This window comes from Lampris incognitus, chromosome 7 (genome assembly GCF_029633865.1).
Source record: "Lampris incognitus isolate fLamInc1 chromosome 7, fLamInc1.hap2, whole genome shotgun sequence".
NCBI lineage: Eukaryota > Metazoa > Chordata > Actinopteri > Lampriformes > Lampridae > Lampris > Lampris incognitus.
In genome coordinates this window covers 9,330,885-9,344,610 of record NC_079217.1, presented here as the reverse complement: position 1 = coordinate 9,344,610, position 13,726 = coordinate 9,330,885, and the positions used below count along the sequence as shown (strand labels likewise).

At 48.1% G+C, this 13,726-nt stretch overlaps 1 protein-coding gene across 1 annotated transcript in view; it reads right to left on the bottom strand.

The window, feature by feature from the left end:
• The window catches only part of tyw1 (tRNA-yW synthesizing protein 1 homolog (S. cerevisiae)), a 144,012-nt gene that overhangs the window by 6,838 nt on the left and 123,448 nt on the right, over positions 1-13,726 (bottom strand). Inside the window, exon 15 of the mRNA XM_056283730.1 lies at positions 6,072-6,239. Coding sequence (XP_056139705.1) covers positions 6,072-6,239 — 168 coding nt within the window. The remainder of the gene's footprint in view (positions 1-6,071; positions 6,240-13,726) is intronic.

Below are 13,726 nucleotides of genomic sequence, written 5' to 3'. Positions count from 1 at the left end.
TGTTGTTTTGTTCGGGACTCTGTTGATCTGTTTTGCTCTCACCTGCTTTGGCAACACTGTAATTAATGCAGTCATGCCAATAAAGCATCACTGAACTGAACTGAATCGACAAAGAGAGAGAGAGAGAATTGGAAGGAGTGTGTTTGTGTGTGTGTGTGTGTGTGTGTGTGTGTGTGTGTGTGTGTGTGTGTGCATTATCTAAGTGTGGATAAAGCAGCGTTGGAGGTGATGGATGAGGATGAGCGGATGAATGAGGCGGTCCACAGTGACGGCACACGCAGGAGCAGTTACACACACAGGAATCTGCATTAGCCGGATAACGACCGCTATGAACCAGAAAGGCAGGGAGACGGAGCGGGAGACAGGGTGAGAGAGAGAGAGAGAGAACGGGACCGGGGGGAGGGAGCTGGGAATCGATACGGTGATATATCGACTGTGGCGTTGCTGGCTGGCTAGCTAGTGAGAAACAGAGAGGGATGAAGGGAACAATGGGCTTTCTTACACTCTTTTTATTTAATCAGAGAGGTATGAGTGTGTGTGTGTGTGAGTGACAGAGAGTCTGGCAACTGATTATTGATCCTCACAGTTATAATCTTTACAGTGACGCCCCCCCCCCACCCCCCAATAAAATGACTTCCAGAAAGTAACACCAGGCGATGAACTAAACGGGCTCTGGTTATATTGGTCACGTCCTCCACAGAAAGGATGAATTGTCTCGACTCGCTCATGATGTGTACAGTCGGCAGTGTGCGACCGTGCACACAGAACAACTCTCTGCGATGGTCATTTGGACGGCTCAGCCATATTAAGCGAGTGGCTCAAACCCGATAGCGGAGTCCTAAATTTAAGCCTGGCTCCTTCTGGCTGCATGTCTTCCTCACGCGCCGGCCACGCTCCCCGTGTCTCTCCCCCATCCGGACTAAACAAAGGCTTAAACTGACGAAGAAATACAAAAACAAACATACAATATACCGTGTATGAAAACTCCAGCAATCTGTATTCTAGGCCTGGGCTTTATCCTGCACCTGCTGTGTCGGTCCTGTACAATATGGCCGTCATGCACCGGGTCAGTGCCACATCTTTTAGTCTTCGTTTGATGGCTGGGAGAGCTGGCGCTGGATTGGCTGGGAGAGCTTGGTCTGCCAGGCCCAAGGACCACGGCCCTGCCTGGAGCTGCGCCCGAAGAGGTAAGATCGAGGGCGGTCTGACAGGATGTGAAAGCAGGGCAGGCTAAGCTAACTGCTAGCCCACGCAGACCGGCAGATCCAATAACACCGAGGGCAAACCGACGGCGGCCTCGCCTAGCCTCGACTGTGTTTTTAGTGTCGTCGTGTGGAGTGCGGGGAGGTGTCTCGAACGTGTCTGGCTGGGAGAGGTGGCCAGCGTTCCTCCCTATCAAGGGTGTGCACCTCCTGATGCTTGAAGGCGTGGCCTCTGGCCTGTAGATGGTGTAGACTGCAGAGTCCTGGCCTGACGCGTCAGCTCTCCTGTGTTGTGCCATCCTCTTGGCCAGCGTCTGTTTGGTTTCTCAATGTACAAGTCACGACCATCCTCCTGACACTTAACAGTGTACACTATATCGGTCTGTTCGTGCCGGGGGACCCGATCCTTGGAGTGGACCAACTTCTGGCGCAGCGTGTTTGGGGTTTGAAAGCAACTGGGACGCGGTGTTTAGAAAATACACATCTCAGCTTTTCCGACACTCCCACCACATACGGAGTCACCGCTGGTTTACACTGAGACAGCTGTCGTCCTTCTCCTCTCTCGGATCGGCTGGTGAACTGTTTGGGCGTCTTCCTGGCTTTGACAAACGCCCAGTTAGGATAACCACACTTAACCAGGGCCCGTTTAATGTGGGATTTCTCCCCTTCCCCGGCCGCTGTGTCGGTGGGGACGTTGTCAGCTCGGTGGTCCAGTGTCCTGATGACTCCTAGTTTGTGCTCCAGTGGATGCTGAGAGTCACACCTAAAGTACTGATCAGTATGTGTTGGTTTACATAAACATCAATAATCAAATGTCCCCCATCCCCAATAGCAATGTCAGTCTAAGAAGGCTACCCGGTCATTTTCCACATCCTCCCTGGTGAACTAGATGTGGTTGTCCACAGAGTTAATGTGGTGGGGGAAATGTGGTACGTCCTGAGATTTAATCCTAACCCAGGTGTCGTCCACAAATCTGAACCAATGGCTAGGCGGTGTCCCTGGATAGGACATCGGAGCCCTCTTTTGCACTTCCTCCATATACAAGTTGGCCACTACAGGTGAGGCTGGGGAACCTGTAGCACACCCATGCCTCTGCCTATAATACTGCCCCCTGTATGTGAAGTATGTGGTTTGCTCGTTTGTTTGTACTCATGTAAAAGTTTACAGCAATCCTCGCCACAATGAGTCAAAATGTCTTGATACGTAGGTAAGTTTCATTTTCACACTCATCCATCCTTTTCTTCACACTGGACACACGGCTCCAGCTTTCCATCTACAGTTCAATGCAATTAATGGACCAATGGAAACGTTCCTATGATCTACATGAAACATTCCTATGGACTTCATGAAACAGACCTATGGACTACATGGGCAGTGAGCATCAAATAGAGAGAGACTTGAAAAATTTTGATTATTATTAGGGTGGTAGTGGACATGTGCTTTTGAAAGAATTTGAAACTTAAAACAGCATGGACAGTCAGAATCACATCATCCGCCCCTCGCTTCAATGCGGGGGCTGTGGGCGAAGGTAGAAACAGAGACGCCATGTGCTGAGAACAGAACAAAACAGACACCGGAGAAAACAACGCTTTGAGGACCGGCAGCACAGATCTGACACTTCTTAATAACTGTGATAACACACATTGTTATAGAGCTAATCTGTGTGTGTGTGTGTGTGAGTGGGGGTCGGCGTTTTCAGGGTCGGGCTGGTGCTGCTGGGCTGCATCTCTACTCTGTCAGACATACTCAAGACAGTGATTAATCCACCCGCCCATCCATTATCCGACCCGCTTATCCTGCTCTCGGGGTCGCGGGGATGCTGGAGCCTATCCCAGCAGTCATTGGGTGACAGTGCGGAGAGACACCTGGACAGGCTGCCAGGCCATCACACAGGGCCCACACACACACACACACACACACACACAATTCATACCTAGGGGCAATTTAGTAAGGCCGATTCATCTGACCTACATGTCTTTGGACTGTGGAAGGAAACCGGAGGCTACGGAGGAAACCCACGCAGACACGGGGAGAACATGCAAACTCCACACAGAGGACGACCAGGGGTGGACCCCCGCCCCCCAAGGTTGGACTACCCCGGGGCTCGAACCCAGGACCTTCTTGCTGTGAGGCGACCACGCTAACCACTGCGCCGCCGTGCCGCCCAGTGATTAATCACCATTCATTAATGACCGAAGGAGATCTGGCTCAGTGTGGTGGAGCGCTGACATGCTCGCTGAGGCCGGGAGGTTGGCTGAGCCTCTGCCAGGATGAACCACGCAGACCCTTGTGTAGTCTGAGCCCCGAAAAACGAGTTCAGATAGGAGGATAACTCACAAAGGAAGGCAAAATCCACACAGTTAACCGAAAACCAGGAGCCTGCAGCCATTTTTCTTTGTTAGTTGGAAGGCCGCCCCGTCAGCATACGAGCGTGTAGATGTTTGTTTAGGTATGTATTTGTGTCTGTGTGAATTCATTTCGATATTTGTGGATTTGTGTGTGTAGGTGTGTGTGTGTGCCCGAGAGGGATTGAACCCAGACTCACAGCAACAGGGTACACACAAGCCATTAGGATGTAGGAGAGGATATGCAGTACATGCCTTGCTTGAGGCGCACATCACTTCATGAATAAAGTCACACACGCACACATGTGCATGCACGCACACATGCATGCACGGACACTGGCAGCAAAAGAGAGATGAGCGGTGTGTAAACATGCCGGCTGAAATGCAGTGAAGCTTAGGTTATGTGAGAGGCTGGTATCTGCAGTCAGACCCCAGAGGGAACACCGAGCAGTGAATTAACGGAGGCGCGATGAAAGGAGCACAGGCCGAGACAAACACAACACAACTCCGGAAATGTCTCTTCCCTACTTATGAGATTATAATATGAATAATAACACTAATAACAGTAATAGCAATTTATTCATTACCGACATAGTTAGTTTGTTGGCGCTTGTGTTATGTTTGTATCACGTCTCATGTGTTACTGTGCGTGTGGTGGATGTGAACAAACTTTAAGAACAGAGACGGCGTCTGATTCTGTTTGGACAACATAAAGAAGTGTGAATGAATGATGGACGAGTGAAGGATGAAGGGAATGAACAACTGCGATCATGTGTGACTTAAATGAGAACTGCTATTTTCTAACCTTGGCCCCTTTTCTTCCTTACATTTAGGAGTGAAAGTGAGCTATGGGTCGCAGGGTCTTTTAACTGTGTTTACTACTGAGCCAAGCTGGTGTTGGCTGACTGCTGTACTGTACCCCTTCTTACTACAGGAGCTCTCCTTTTGGCCCCTAACAGACTCAGACTGTGATGAGAAGTACCTGAAAACACCTTCCATCAGGAAAAGCCAACACGTAGTGGGGCGTCCGGGTGGCGTGGCGGTCTATTTCGTTGCCTACCAACACAGGGATCGCCGGTTCGAATCCCCGTGTTACCTCCGGCTTGGTCGGGCGTCCCTACAGATACAATTGGCCGCGTCTGCGGGTGGGAAGCCGGATGTGGTTACGTGTCCTGGTCGCTGCACTAGCGCCTCCTCTGGTCGGTCGGGGCGCCTGTTCGGGGGGGGGGAACTGGTGAAACTCCTCACTGTCAGGTGAAAAGAAGCGGCTGTGTGCATATGGTAGTCTGCAGCCCTCCCCAGATCGGCAGAGGTGGTGGAGCAGCAACTGGGACGGCTCGGAAGAGTGGGGTAATTGGCCAAGGGTAGAAAAATCACCCCCCCCCCCAACACTAGTGCAGTCAGTCATCAGAGTGACAGACATTTTTTACATTTTCTTTTTGCACTTCGCTCCACCTCTCACACACTTCCAGCGTTGTCCTCCTGTTACAAATCCCTGCTCAGACCTCTGCTCATGGTTCGAAACGGATCGATAGGAGATCCTTTATTTGCCCTGCCTGCTCTTTTTGAGTCCAGCAACAAAATGAATTTATCTGCCTCAAAGCACTAAGTCATGCTATTCTATTTAGATTTAATTTTGCCGTCTTTCTTGTGATTTTTTTTGTTGTCTTCTACAAATTCTTGCGTCTAAATGTCCCAATCCGTCCTTGCCAAGTAAACAGATTAAGAAAAAAGGAATATATTTATATCTATGTAACTCCAGCAGTGATCTGTGGCTAAGGCTCTTTAGACTCCTAACATTTTGAGCCTGTTGGTGCAGAACAAGATCTCTTAGTGAAAGTTACTTGGCGGAGGATTACACTGCAGCTTGGTGCACAACAGTCGGCTGACGCCAGCTTGCCCAACACTGAGCCCGTTTAAACGATTCTGCGGGTGTCCGGATAGCGCAGCGGTCTGTTCCACTGCCTACCAACACCAGGCTCGGCGGTTCGAATCCCCGTGTTACCTCCGGCTTGGTCGGGCGTCCCTACAGCCACAATTGGCCGTGTCTGCGGGTGGGAAACTGAGTGTCGGTATGTGTCCTGGTCGCTGCACTAGCGCCTCCTCTGGTTGGTCGAGGCATGTGTTCAGGGGGAAGGGGAACGAGGGGGAATAACGTGATCCTCCCACGCGCTACGTCCCCCTGGTGAAACTCCTCACTGTCAGGTGAAAAGAAGCGGCTGGCGGCTCCACATGTATCGGAGGAGGCATGTGGTAGTCTGCAGCCCTCCTCGGATCGGCAGAGGGGGTGGAGCAGCGGAAGGGTGGGGTAATTGGCCGGATACAATTGGGGAGAAAAGGGAGGGGGGGGGGGGTCCAAAAATAAAAATAAAAAAGATACTGCTACCCACAGCTCGGTTTGACTCCTAACAATAGAAACAACAGAGCCTAACAGGGTGAAATACAAGAAGCATGGCAGCCAGTACGCCGTACCCCTCGCAAGCATCCACCTGTGGCTACGAACTGCAGACATGGCGGTTTTTACCTTGGTGTGTGCGACCAGCAGACAGTTGGAGTGCTCGTGCTCGCAGGCGATCTCGTACTGAGGCAGCATGTCGGCTAGCTGCTGGACGAAGGCGACCACCTCCTGGTGCCATGGGACGTTGGCCATGGTCAGACTGCTGGCGGAGCTCTCCCCACAGTACGTGACTCCCTGGGGGAGAAAGGGAACAGAGAGAAAAGGAAACTGCTTCACATGGGCTCGGGGGGAAAGGTGTTGTTAATATGAGGTAATGTTGTGCAGGTCTCCCTGTTGCATCATCTACTCCAATCAGCCAGTTTAGAACAGAACACAATAGAATAGAATACACTTTATTTGTCATTTGTCCACAAATACAATGAAATTCACCCTCTCCATTTAACCCATCCTATTGTGTAGCAGCAGTGGGCAGCTGCGGTGCCCGGGGGGGGGACCAACTCCAGTTTCGCAGTGCGACATTAATGCACCGAGCCTGTTCCCGAAGTCCTTACTTGCCAAATGAGGTATTTGAATATTATTTTTTGGAGGTGCTCTGCCATTGATCGCGTCAGATCCACTTCGTTTTTTCCCCCCCGCTTTAATATATTGTGTCCTTTTGGTCTTAATGTTGAGCAAGAAATGGATATGTCCTCCTCGAGTTCCTCTCCTTCGGGAAAGAAGAAAGGCCACGGTTTTTCAAGGCTGATATGAACATTTGGACTGAAGTGAGGGAATTCAGCAAAATGGTCTCTAGTATCTCAATACTAAAGGCATCAGTGTTGTTTTTGTCTATTTTATTCTAATTGGTGCCCGACATTTTAACGAGGCTTGGTTTCATTAAAACCCAGTCTTTCAATTATGCCGTGTAGCTATAAGGGGAGCCATGGTGCTGAAGTGATTAGGCGGATAACTGATCAGTCAATCGACAGGAAATTAAGCGATTGCAATTTTAGCAGACAAGTCAAGTAAAAGCAGTGAGATTTGTTGGTTGGAGTTTCACAGATGCTTAGATTTGCTTGCCTCCTTTGATTTATGTCATTATGAAATAAATACATGAAGGTCTTTTTATTTTTTATTTTGGCTGCTGGTCAGACTAAATAAAAGTCTTAAGACGTCACTTCGGACTTTGAAAACACAAGACGGGCATTAATCAGTATTTTGGACTTTTAAATGATGAATTGGTAGGGCGTCCGGGTAGCGTAGTGGTCTATTCTGTTGCCTACCAACACGGGGATCGCCGGTTCGAATCCCCGTGTTACCTCCGGCTTGGTCGGGCGTCCCTACAGACACAGCCGGCTGTGTCTGCGGGTGGGAAGCCGGGTGTGGGTATGTGTCCTGGTCGCGGCACTAGCGCCTCCTCTGGTCGGTCGGTACATCTGTTCGGGGGTGGGGGGGGGAAGATAGCGTGATCCTCCCACGCACTACGTCCCCCTGGTGAAACTCCTCATTATCAGGTGAAAAGAAGCGACTGGCGACTCCACATGTATCGCAGCAGACATGTGGTAGTCTACAGTCCTCCCCGGATCGGCAGAGGGGGTGGAGCAGAGACTGGGGCGGCTAAGAAGAGTGGGGTAATTGGACAGGTACAATTGGGGAGAAAAAGGGGGAACCCCACCCCAAAAAAAACCCCAGATGAATTGATAGATTAATTGATTATGAAAACAACTGTTAGTTGCAGCCCGACTGTACATTCATATTCATAATCAATGAGAGGCACAGATGCAGCAGCATCTAGACATGAGCTTTGTGTAAGAGTGGAGTTGCTAGTACTGCCGGTACAGTACGCTTTTTATAAAGCCTGCTTCTTTATATGAGAGACCAACAATAAGGACGCAAGACTGGACAGGTAACAGACGTTGGCCTATATCCGTATCAGAGCTTATATTGTCACACTAATAACAATATCTCTGACTCGTCCCAACTGACAGCTTTTACTGATGAAATGCCCCAAATAATGTTGTGATAAGTAATCAAATAAATAGGTTTTCTATGTTTGTCGGGGGGGGGGGGGGGAATCAACAGTCTGAGCTTTGCTGTGATGGCCAAAAAGATTTCACCTGTTCAGAGAAACCCAAGCAACCATCTACTAGGTCTGGATGCTTCAACAAATCTCTCCACATTTTGCACTTAATTTCCACCGCGGTGGACGAGATGGATGGAGTCAGGGACGAAGATCTGTCTGGCCTCAACCGTGGGGGGGGGGGGGGATTATCGATCCAACCAATCAGGCTAGACTGGGCTGGTGTTTCTTGATCGATATGTGGTGGTTATGGGTGCTAAAGAGAAGCAGGTAATGAGGACATAACAACCTCCCGTATTAGAGGCTTCAGGGACGATAGCAGAGAGTCGTTAGAGATAATGAGCCAGGAAGGTGGTTTGTGTCTTTGAAGCCAAAAGTGCTACGGACACAACGCACATCGGAACAAAATGGAAACCAGCTTGTGCTTAATTTCAAAAACTGCCTGCCGCTCAATGACTGCTGGGATGGGCTCCAGCATCCCCGTGACCCTGACAGCAGGATAAGCGGTTTGGATAATGGATGGATGGAGAACTATAGATTGTTGAGGTTTGATTCCATTTAAAAATTGATTTCATGTTTTAAATAATTAAGTGATTGAAAAGTGAGCTGCAGCCCATAATTACTGATTTCCAGTGGTGCACCAAGGACAAAGCCATTACATTTTTGATTAGTTGGCCCGAAGCCATGCTTGACAGTAGTTTTATATTGCTGGAGAGTGGTGAAGCTATACTACAGTATTAATGAGTCGCATCACTTCTGATTCATGCACGTGAGACTTCATCTTGTACTTCTCCATATTCATGTTAAACCTCTTCTTGCACTGCTCCATACACTTTACACTTACTACCGCAAATGTGCTTATTTTGCAATAGTGGTTCATATATTTTTGTACAAAATTATTCATTTATACTTCACATTGCTCTATGCAAAAGCCAACCTAACTGCTGCTGTTGGCATGCATGTTTATAAATAAATAAATAAATGAATTCATTCATTCATTCTCAGCAGTAATGCGGACGTTGTACCGGACCGTTGTGGTGAAGAGGGAGCTGAGCCGGGAGGCAAAGCTCTCAATTTACCAGTCAATCTTCGTTCCAACCCTCACCTATGGTCATGAGCTTTGGGTAGTGACCGAAAGCGTGAGATCGCGGATACAAGCATCTGAAATGAGTTTCCTCCGTAGGGTGTCTGGGCTCAGCCTTAGAGACAAGGTGAGGAGCTTGGATATCCGGAGGGAGTTTGGAGTAGAGCCGCTGCTCCTTTGTGTCGAAAGGAGCCAGCTGAGGTGGTTCAGGCATCTGATTAGGATGCCTCCTGGGTGCCTTCCTTTGGAGGTTTACCGGGCACGGCCAACTGGGAGAAGACCCCGGGGTAGACCCAGAACGCGCTGGAGGGCCTACATGTCCAATCTGGCCTGGGAATGCCTTGGGATCCCCCAGGAGGAGCTGGAGGGCGTTGCCGGGGAGAGGGACATCTGGAGTGCCCTACTTAGCTTGCTGCCACCGCAACCCGACCTCAGAGACCTCTGCCAGGGATATGGGTGGGGCTTCCCCTGAGTCTTCAGACTCTACTTCCTCCACTGAAGACATGTTAGCCGGGTTCAGGAGCTCCTAAAATTGTTCTTTCCACCGTTCAACAACATCCCCAATCCGGGTCACCAGTTCCCCTCCCCGGCTGAACACAGCCTGAGTCAAGCCCTGCTTCCCCTTCCTGAGTCGCCGGATGGTTTGCCAGAACTTCCTTGAGGCCAACTGAAAGTCCTCCCCCATAGCCTCGCCGAACTCCTCCCACATCTGAGTTTTTGCTTCCGCGACCGCCAAAGCCCTTCTGGTCTAGAAACCGTCAATGGTGTTGATAAAAGTGCTCAACTAATGCGGAGCGGAATATCAATATAGATGTAGGAAAAAAAACACCTTTTAATACACAGCAGTACAAGCTTGTTTTGTGCGTCATGCACTCATCAGCTGCTAATGTGACTCAACAAAGAAAACACACAGTATGCGTTGCCCCGCGTCACGCCCCTAATTTTAGTGGACAGGAACCAATCAGAGGAGAAAACATTTGAACTATTACAACCAATGGGGTAGATGATGCACAGCAACAAGTGGTGGGGTAGAAAACTTTACAACCGATTGGGTAAGGGGCTGGGGCTTGTTTTGAAAAAGCATATGACCAGGGCACTGCTGAAATAGCATACATTTAGAATATCACAAGGTAACGACAAATGGGGTAGTTAATGTAAATCATATAGTGGGGTGGTGTTGGGGCACATTTGGAAGGGCAGGCAGTTAAAATATAAAAAAATACAACATATAATAAATGTCACATGTAAATGGGGGAGGGGAATAATAAAGACATTTTACTTGTAATTACAAAGGATATATTTTTTGGTGTGTACAGCTGGTGTAATACAATACAATACAATACAATACAATAATGCAAATAACTTTATTAATCCCGCTAGGGGTACTGTTTTGGAGCAGCTTGTTGTACACAAAACACAGTTACATGCAAACAAACAAATAACACAGACAAGAAATAACAACACTGCAGGGAACTAAATGTGGAATAAAATCTATAAGATCTATAAGTAACTGATAACATTGATAGGCTACATCAACTTGGTAAACACAATAAAACGATCAGATATCAAAAAAACAAACAAACACTGCAGAGCATTTAGTAGTCCACTTGCAGAGGGAATGAATGATTTAGAATAACGGTCAGTTTAAAACACAACAACGTTCTGATGGCAACAGAGACAATTCACTTGCAAGAATGTGCCCAGAAGAAGCAAAATACTGGCTGCTTTCTGGAGGATTTGTTAGTGGGGGAAAAAAAACAAAAAAAAATCAGATCTGTTTCACTCCAGTGATCTTAGAACTGATTTTAACGACGCTGTTCGGGCTGTTTCTGTCTTCTACTGCGAGGCTGTGAAACCAGCAGATAAAAGTAAAACGCAGAAGACTCCCAATAAAAGATTGATAAAAGCGACAGAGGGTGACGGGACTGACAGAGAAGGAATTTAGTTTGCGGAGAAGGTGAATTCTCTGTTGCCCCCACTTCCCAATAACCTCAGTGTTCACATCAAATTTAAGGTGACCATCGATAATAGTGCCCAGATATTTGTATGATGTCACCATTTCCACACTTTCATGATGTATGATGCACTCTTTAGCTGCATCTCTGTTGCATCTAAAATCAATAATCAACTCCTTGGTTTAAGAAAGTCCAAGAAGTTATCACACATAGCAATAAAACGAGTGAGAGCATCCCCGTGGACTGACTCTGGACCTCGGAGGAGGGTCCGTAGCGCAATATCATAAGAAAATTTGACCAAATAGCTACCCTCCTGAGTGCTCCTGCATCCCTATAATAAAAAGTAACGGCAAAAGGGCACATCCTTGCGGCGAGCCTGTGGACATAGCTACAGAGTCCGAGAGACAGCCATTTATAGACACCCTCTGCTCTCCGTCTAGTCCAAGATCCATAACACAAGCTGGTGAGGCAAATTAAAATCACATAGCAACCTATCCATCAAAAGACGCGGCTGCATCTTACAGAATGCAGATGAAAAGTCGGCAAACAAAAAGCCTGCCATGGGCTTGCAGCTCTTCTACGTCCTTATATAGGTTATTAAGTATACAAAGCTTTGCATCCTCCACACCTCTCCCTGTCTGCTGTCTGGTAAACAAATTCCGGTGGATCAAGTTTTCCGTCCACAGTTAACAAAACAAGGTTTGTAACAATTTTCTCAAAGATTTTCACTATCAATGATTTGAACGCGACTGGTGTAAAATCATTAAGCTGCCTAGGATCGGGGTTCTTTGGGGCAGGTATGACAGTAGAAGATTTCTAGATAGCAGAGATTTGGTTGCAATCAAGTCACATCTGTACGATATGGTGGAGGACATCACTAAGCTGGTCAGCACAGTATCGCGATGCGCGTCCACAAATGTGATCTGGAACAGGGGCCATCCCGATTTTTACGCGTTTTAAGATGTCTCCAACACATTCCTGACTGATGACAATATCACAGCCAGAAGCGAGAGACTCTCTAAGTAGAGAGACGTTTTCAGTCATATTGTTCAAAGTGGGACTAAGTCATTAAAATAGCCGGGAGATCAATTCCGTTGCCTACCAACATGGGGATCGCCAGTTCAAATCGCCGTGTTGCCTCCGGCTCGGTCGGGCGTCCCTACAGACACAATTGGCCATGTCTGTGGGTGGGAAGCCGGATGTGGGTATGTGTCCTGTCACTGTACTAGCGCCTCCTCTGGTCGGTTGGGGCGCCTGTTCAGGGGGGAGGGGGAACTGGGGGGAATGGCATGATCCTCCCACGCGCTACATCCCCCTGGTGAAACTCCTCACTGTCAGGTGAAAAGAAGCGGCTGGCGACTCCACATGTATGGGAGGAGGCATGTGGTAGTCTGCAGCCCTCCCCGGACCGGCAGAGGTGGTGAGGCAGCGACCGAGATGACTCAGAAGAGTGGGGTAATTGGCCAAGTGCAATTGGGGAGGAAAAAGGGGAGGAAAAAAAACTTATTGGGAGATCAGTCTTATTTATTCCCTCAATTATAAGAGGTTTCCTGTCACTGTTTCTCTGGGTGATTGATAGATTTAATTCCCCTCCAAGCTGCCCACAGAACACCACCGCTGTACTTATGCTCCATCCTATCTTTATATAATCTTTTAGCTTTTCTTATCTCATTCCTTACTTCTTTGGTAATGTCCTTCTTTTCTTGACTATTCCCTGTATAAGAAATACTTTTCTTCTTGTTTTTTACATTTTTAAGTTCTTAAGTAACCCGTGGTTTGTTATTCGGGAAAACTGTATTTCTTTTTTTTTTCCGGGAATGTTGGAGTCCACACCGAAGGATATGTAGGAAGAAAGAGTTTGTGCTAGTTCATGTATAAGTCAGAGCATGAGCTACAGAAGACATCCCAATCTGTACAATCAAAGCAAGCTTGTATTATTAATATAATAATGATAATAATACATTTTATTTGTGGGCGCCTTTCTTCACCTCTCTTCCACACTCTCTGTTACTTTGAACGGTTGACCCCAAGTATTTAAAGTCCTCCACCTTCGTCACCTCTACTTGCGTCCTCACCATGCCGCTGTCCTCCCTTTCATTCACACGCATATGTATTCCATCTTGCTCCTACTGACTATCATTCCTCTTCTCTCCAGTGCATACCTCCACCTCTCCAGGCTCTTCTCAACCTGCACCCTACTCTTGCTACAAATCACAATGTCATCCGCAAACATCATAGTCCACGGAGACTCCTTCCTGATCTCATCCGTCATCCTGTCATCGCCATCGCAAACAGGAAAGGGCTCAGAACCGATCCTTGACGTAATCCCACCTCCACTTTGAACCCATTTGTCATTCCTACAGCACACCTCACCACTGTCATCCTGCCCTCATACATATAGTGTTGTATCACTCTTACATACTTCTCTGTCACTCCCGACTTCCTCATACCTGGCGGTGATTAAAATCTCCTAAAATAAATTTTGGAGCGTCGGATGAAAGAGTGTCCAGTCTGTCGTTCCCCGCAGCGATCAGCTGAGTGGGTGAAGAGACGTTCGCCCACAGATCAATGTAAACAAGGGTGAAGAAGAGCTGGGGAGACCCCCTCAGTAGGTAGATGGGGG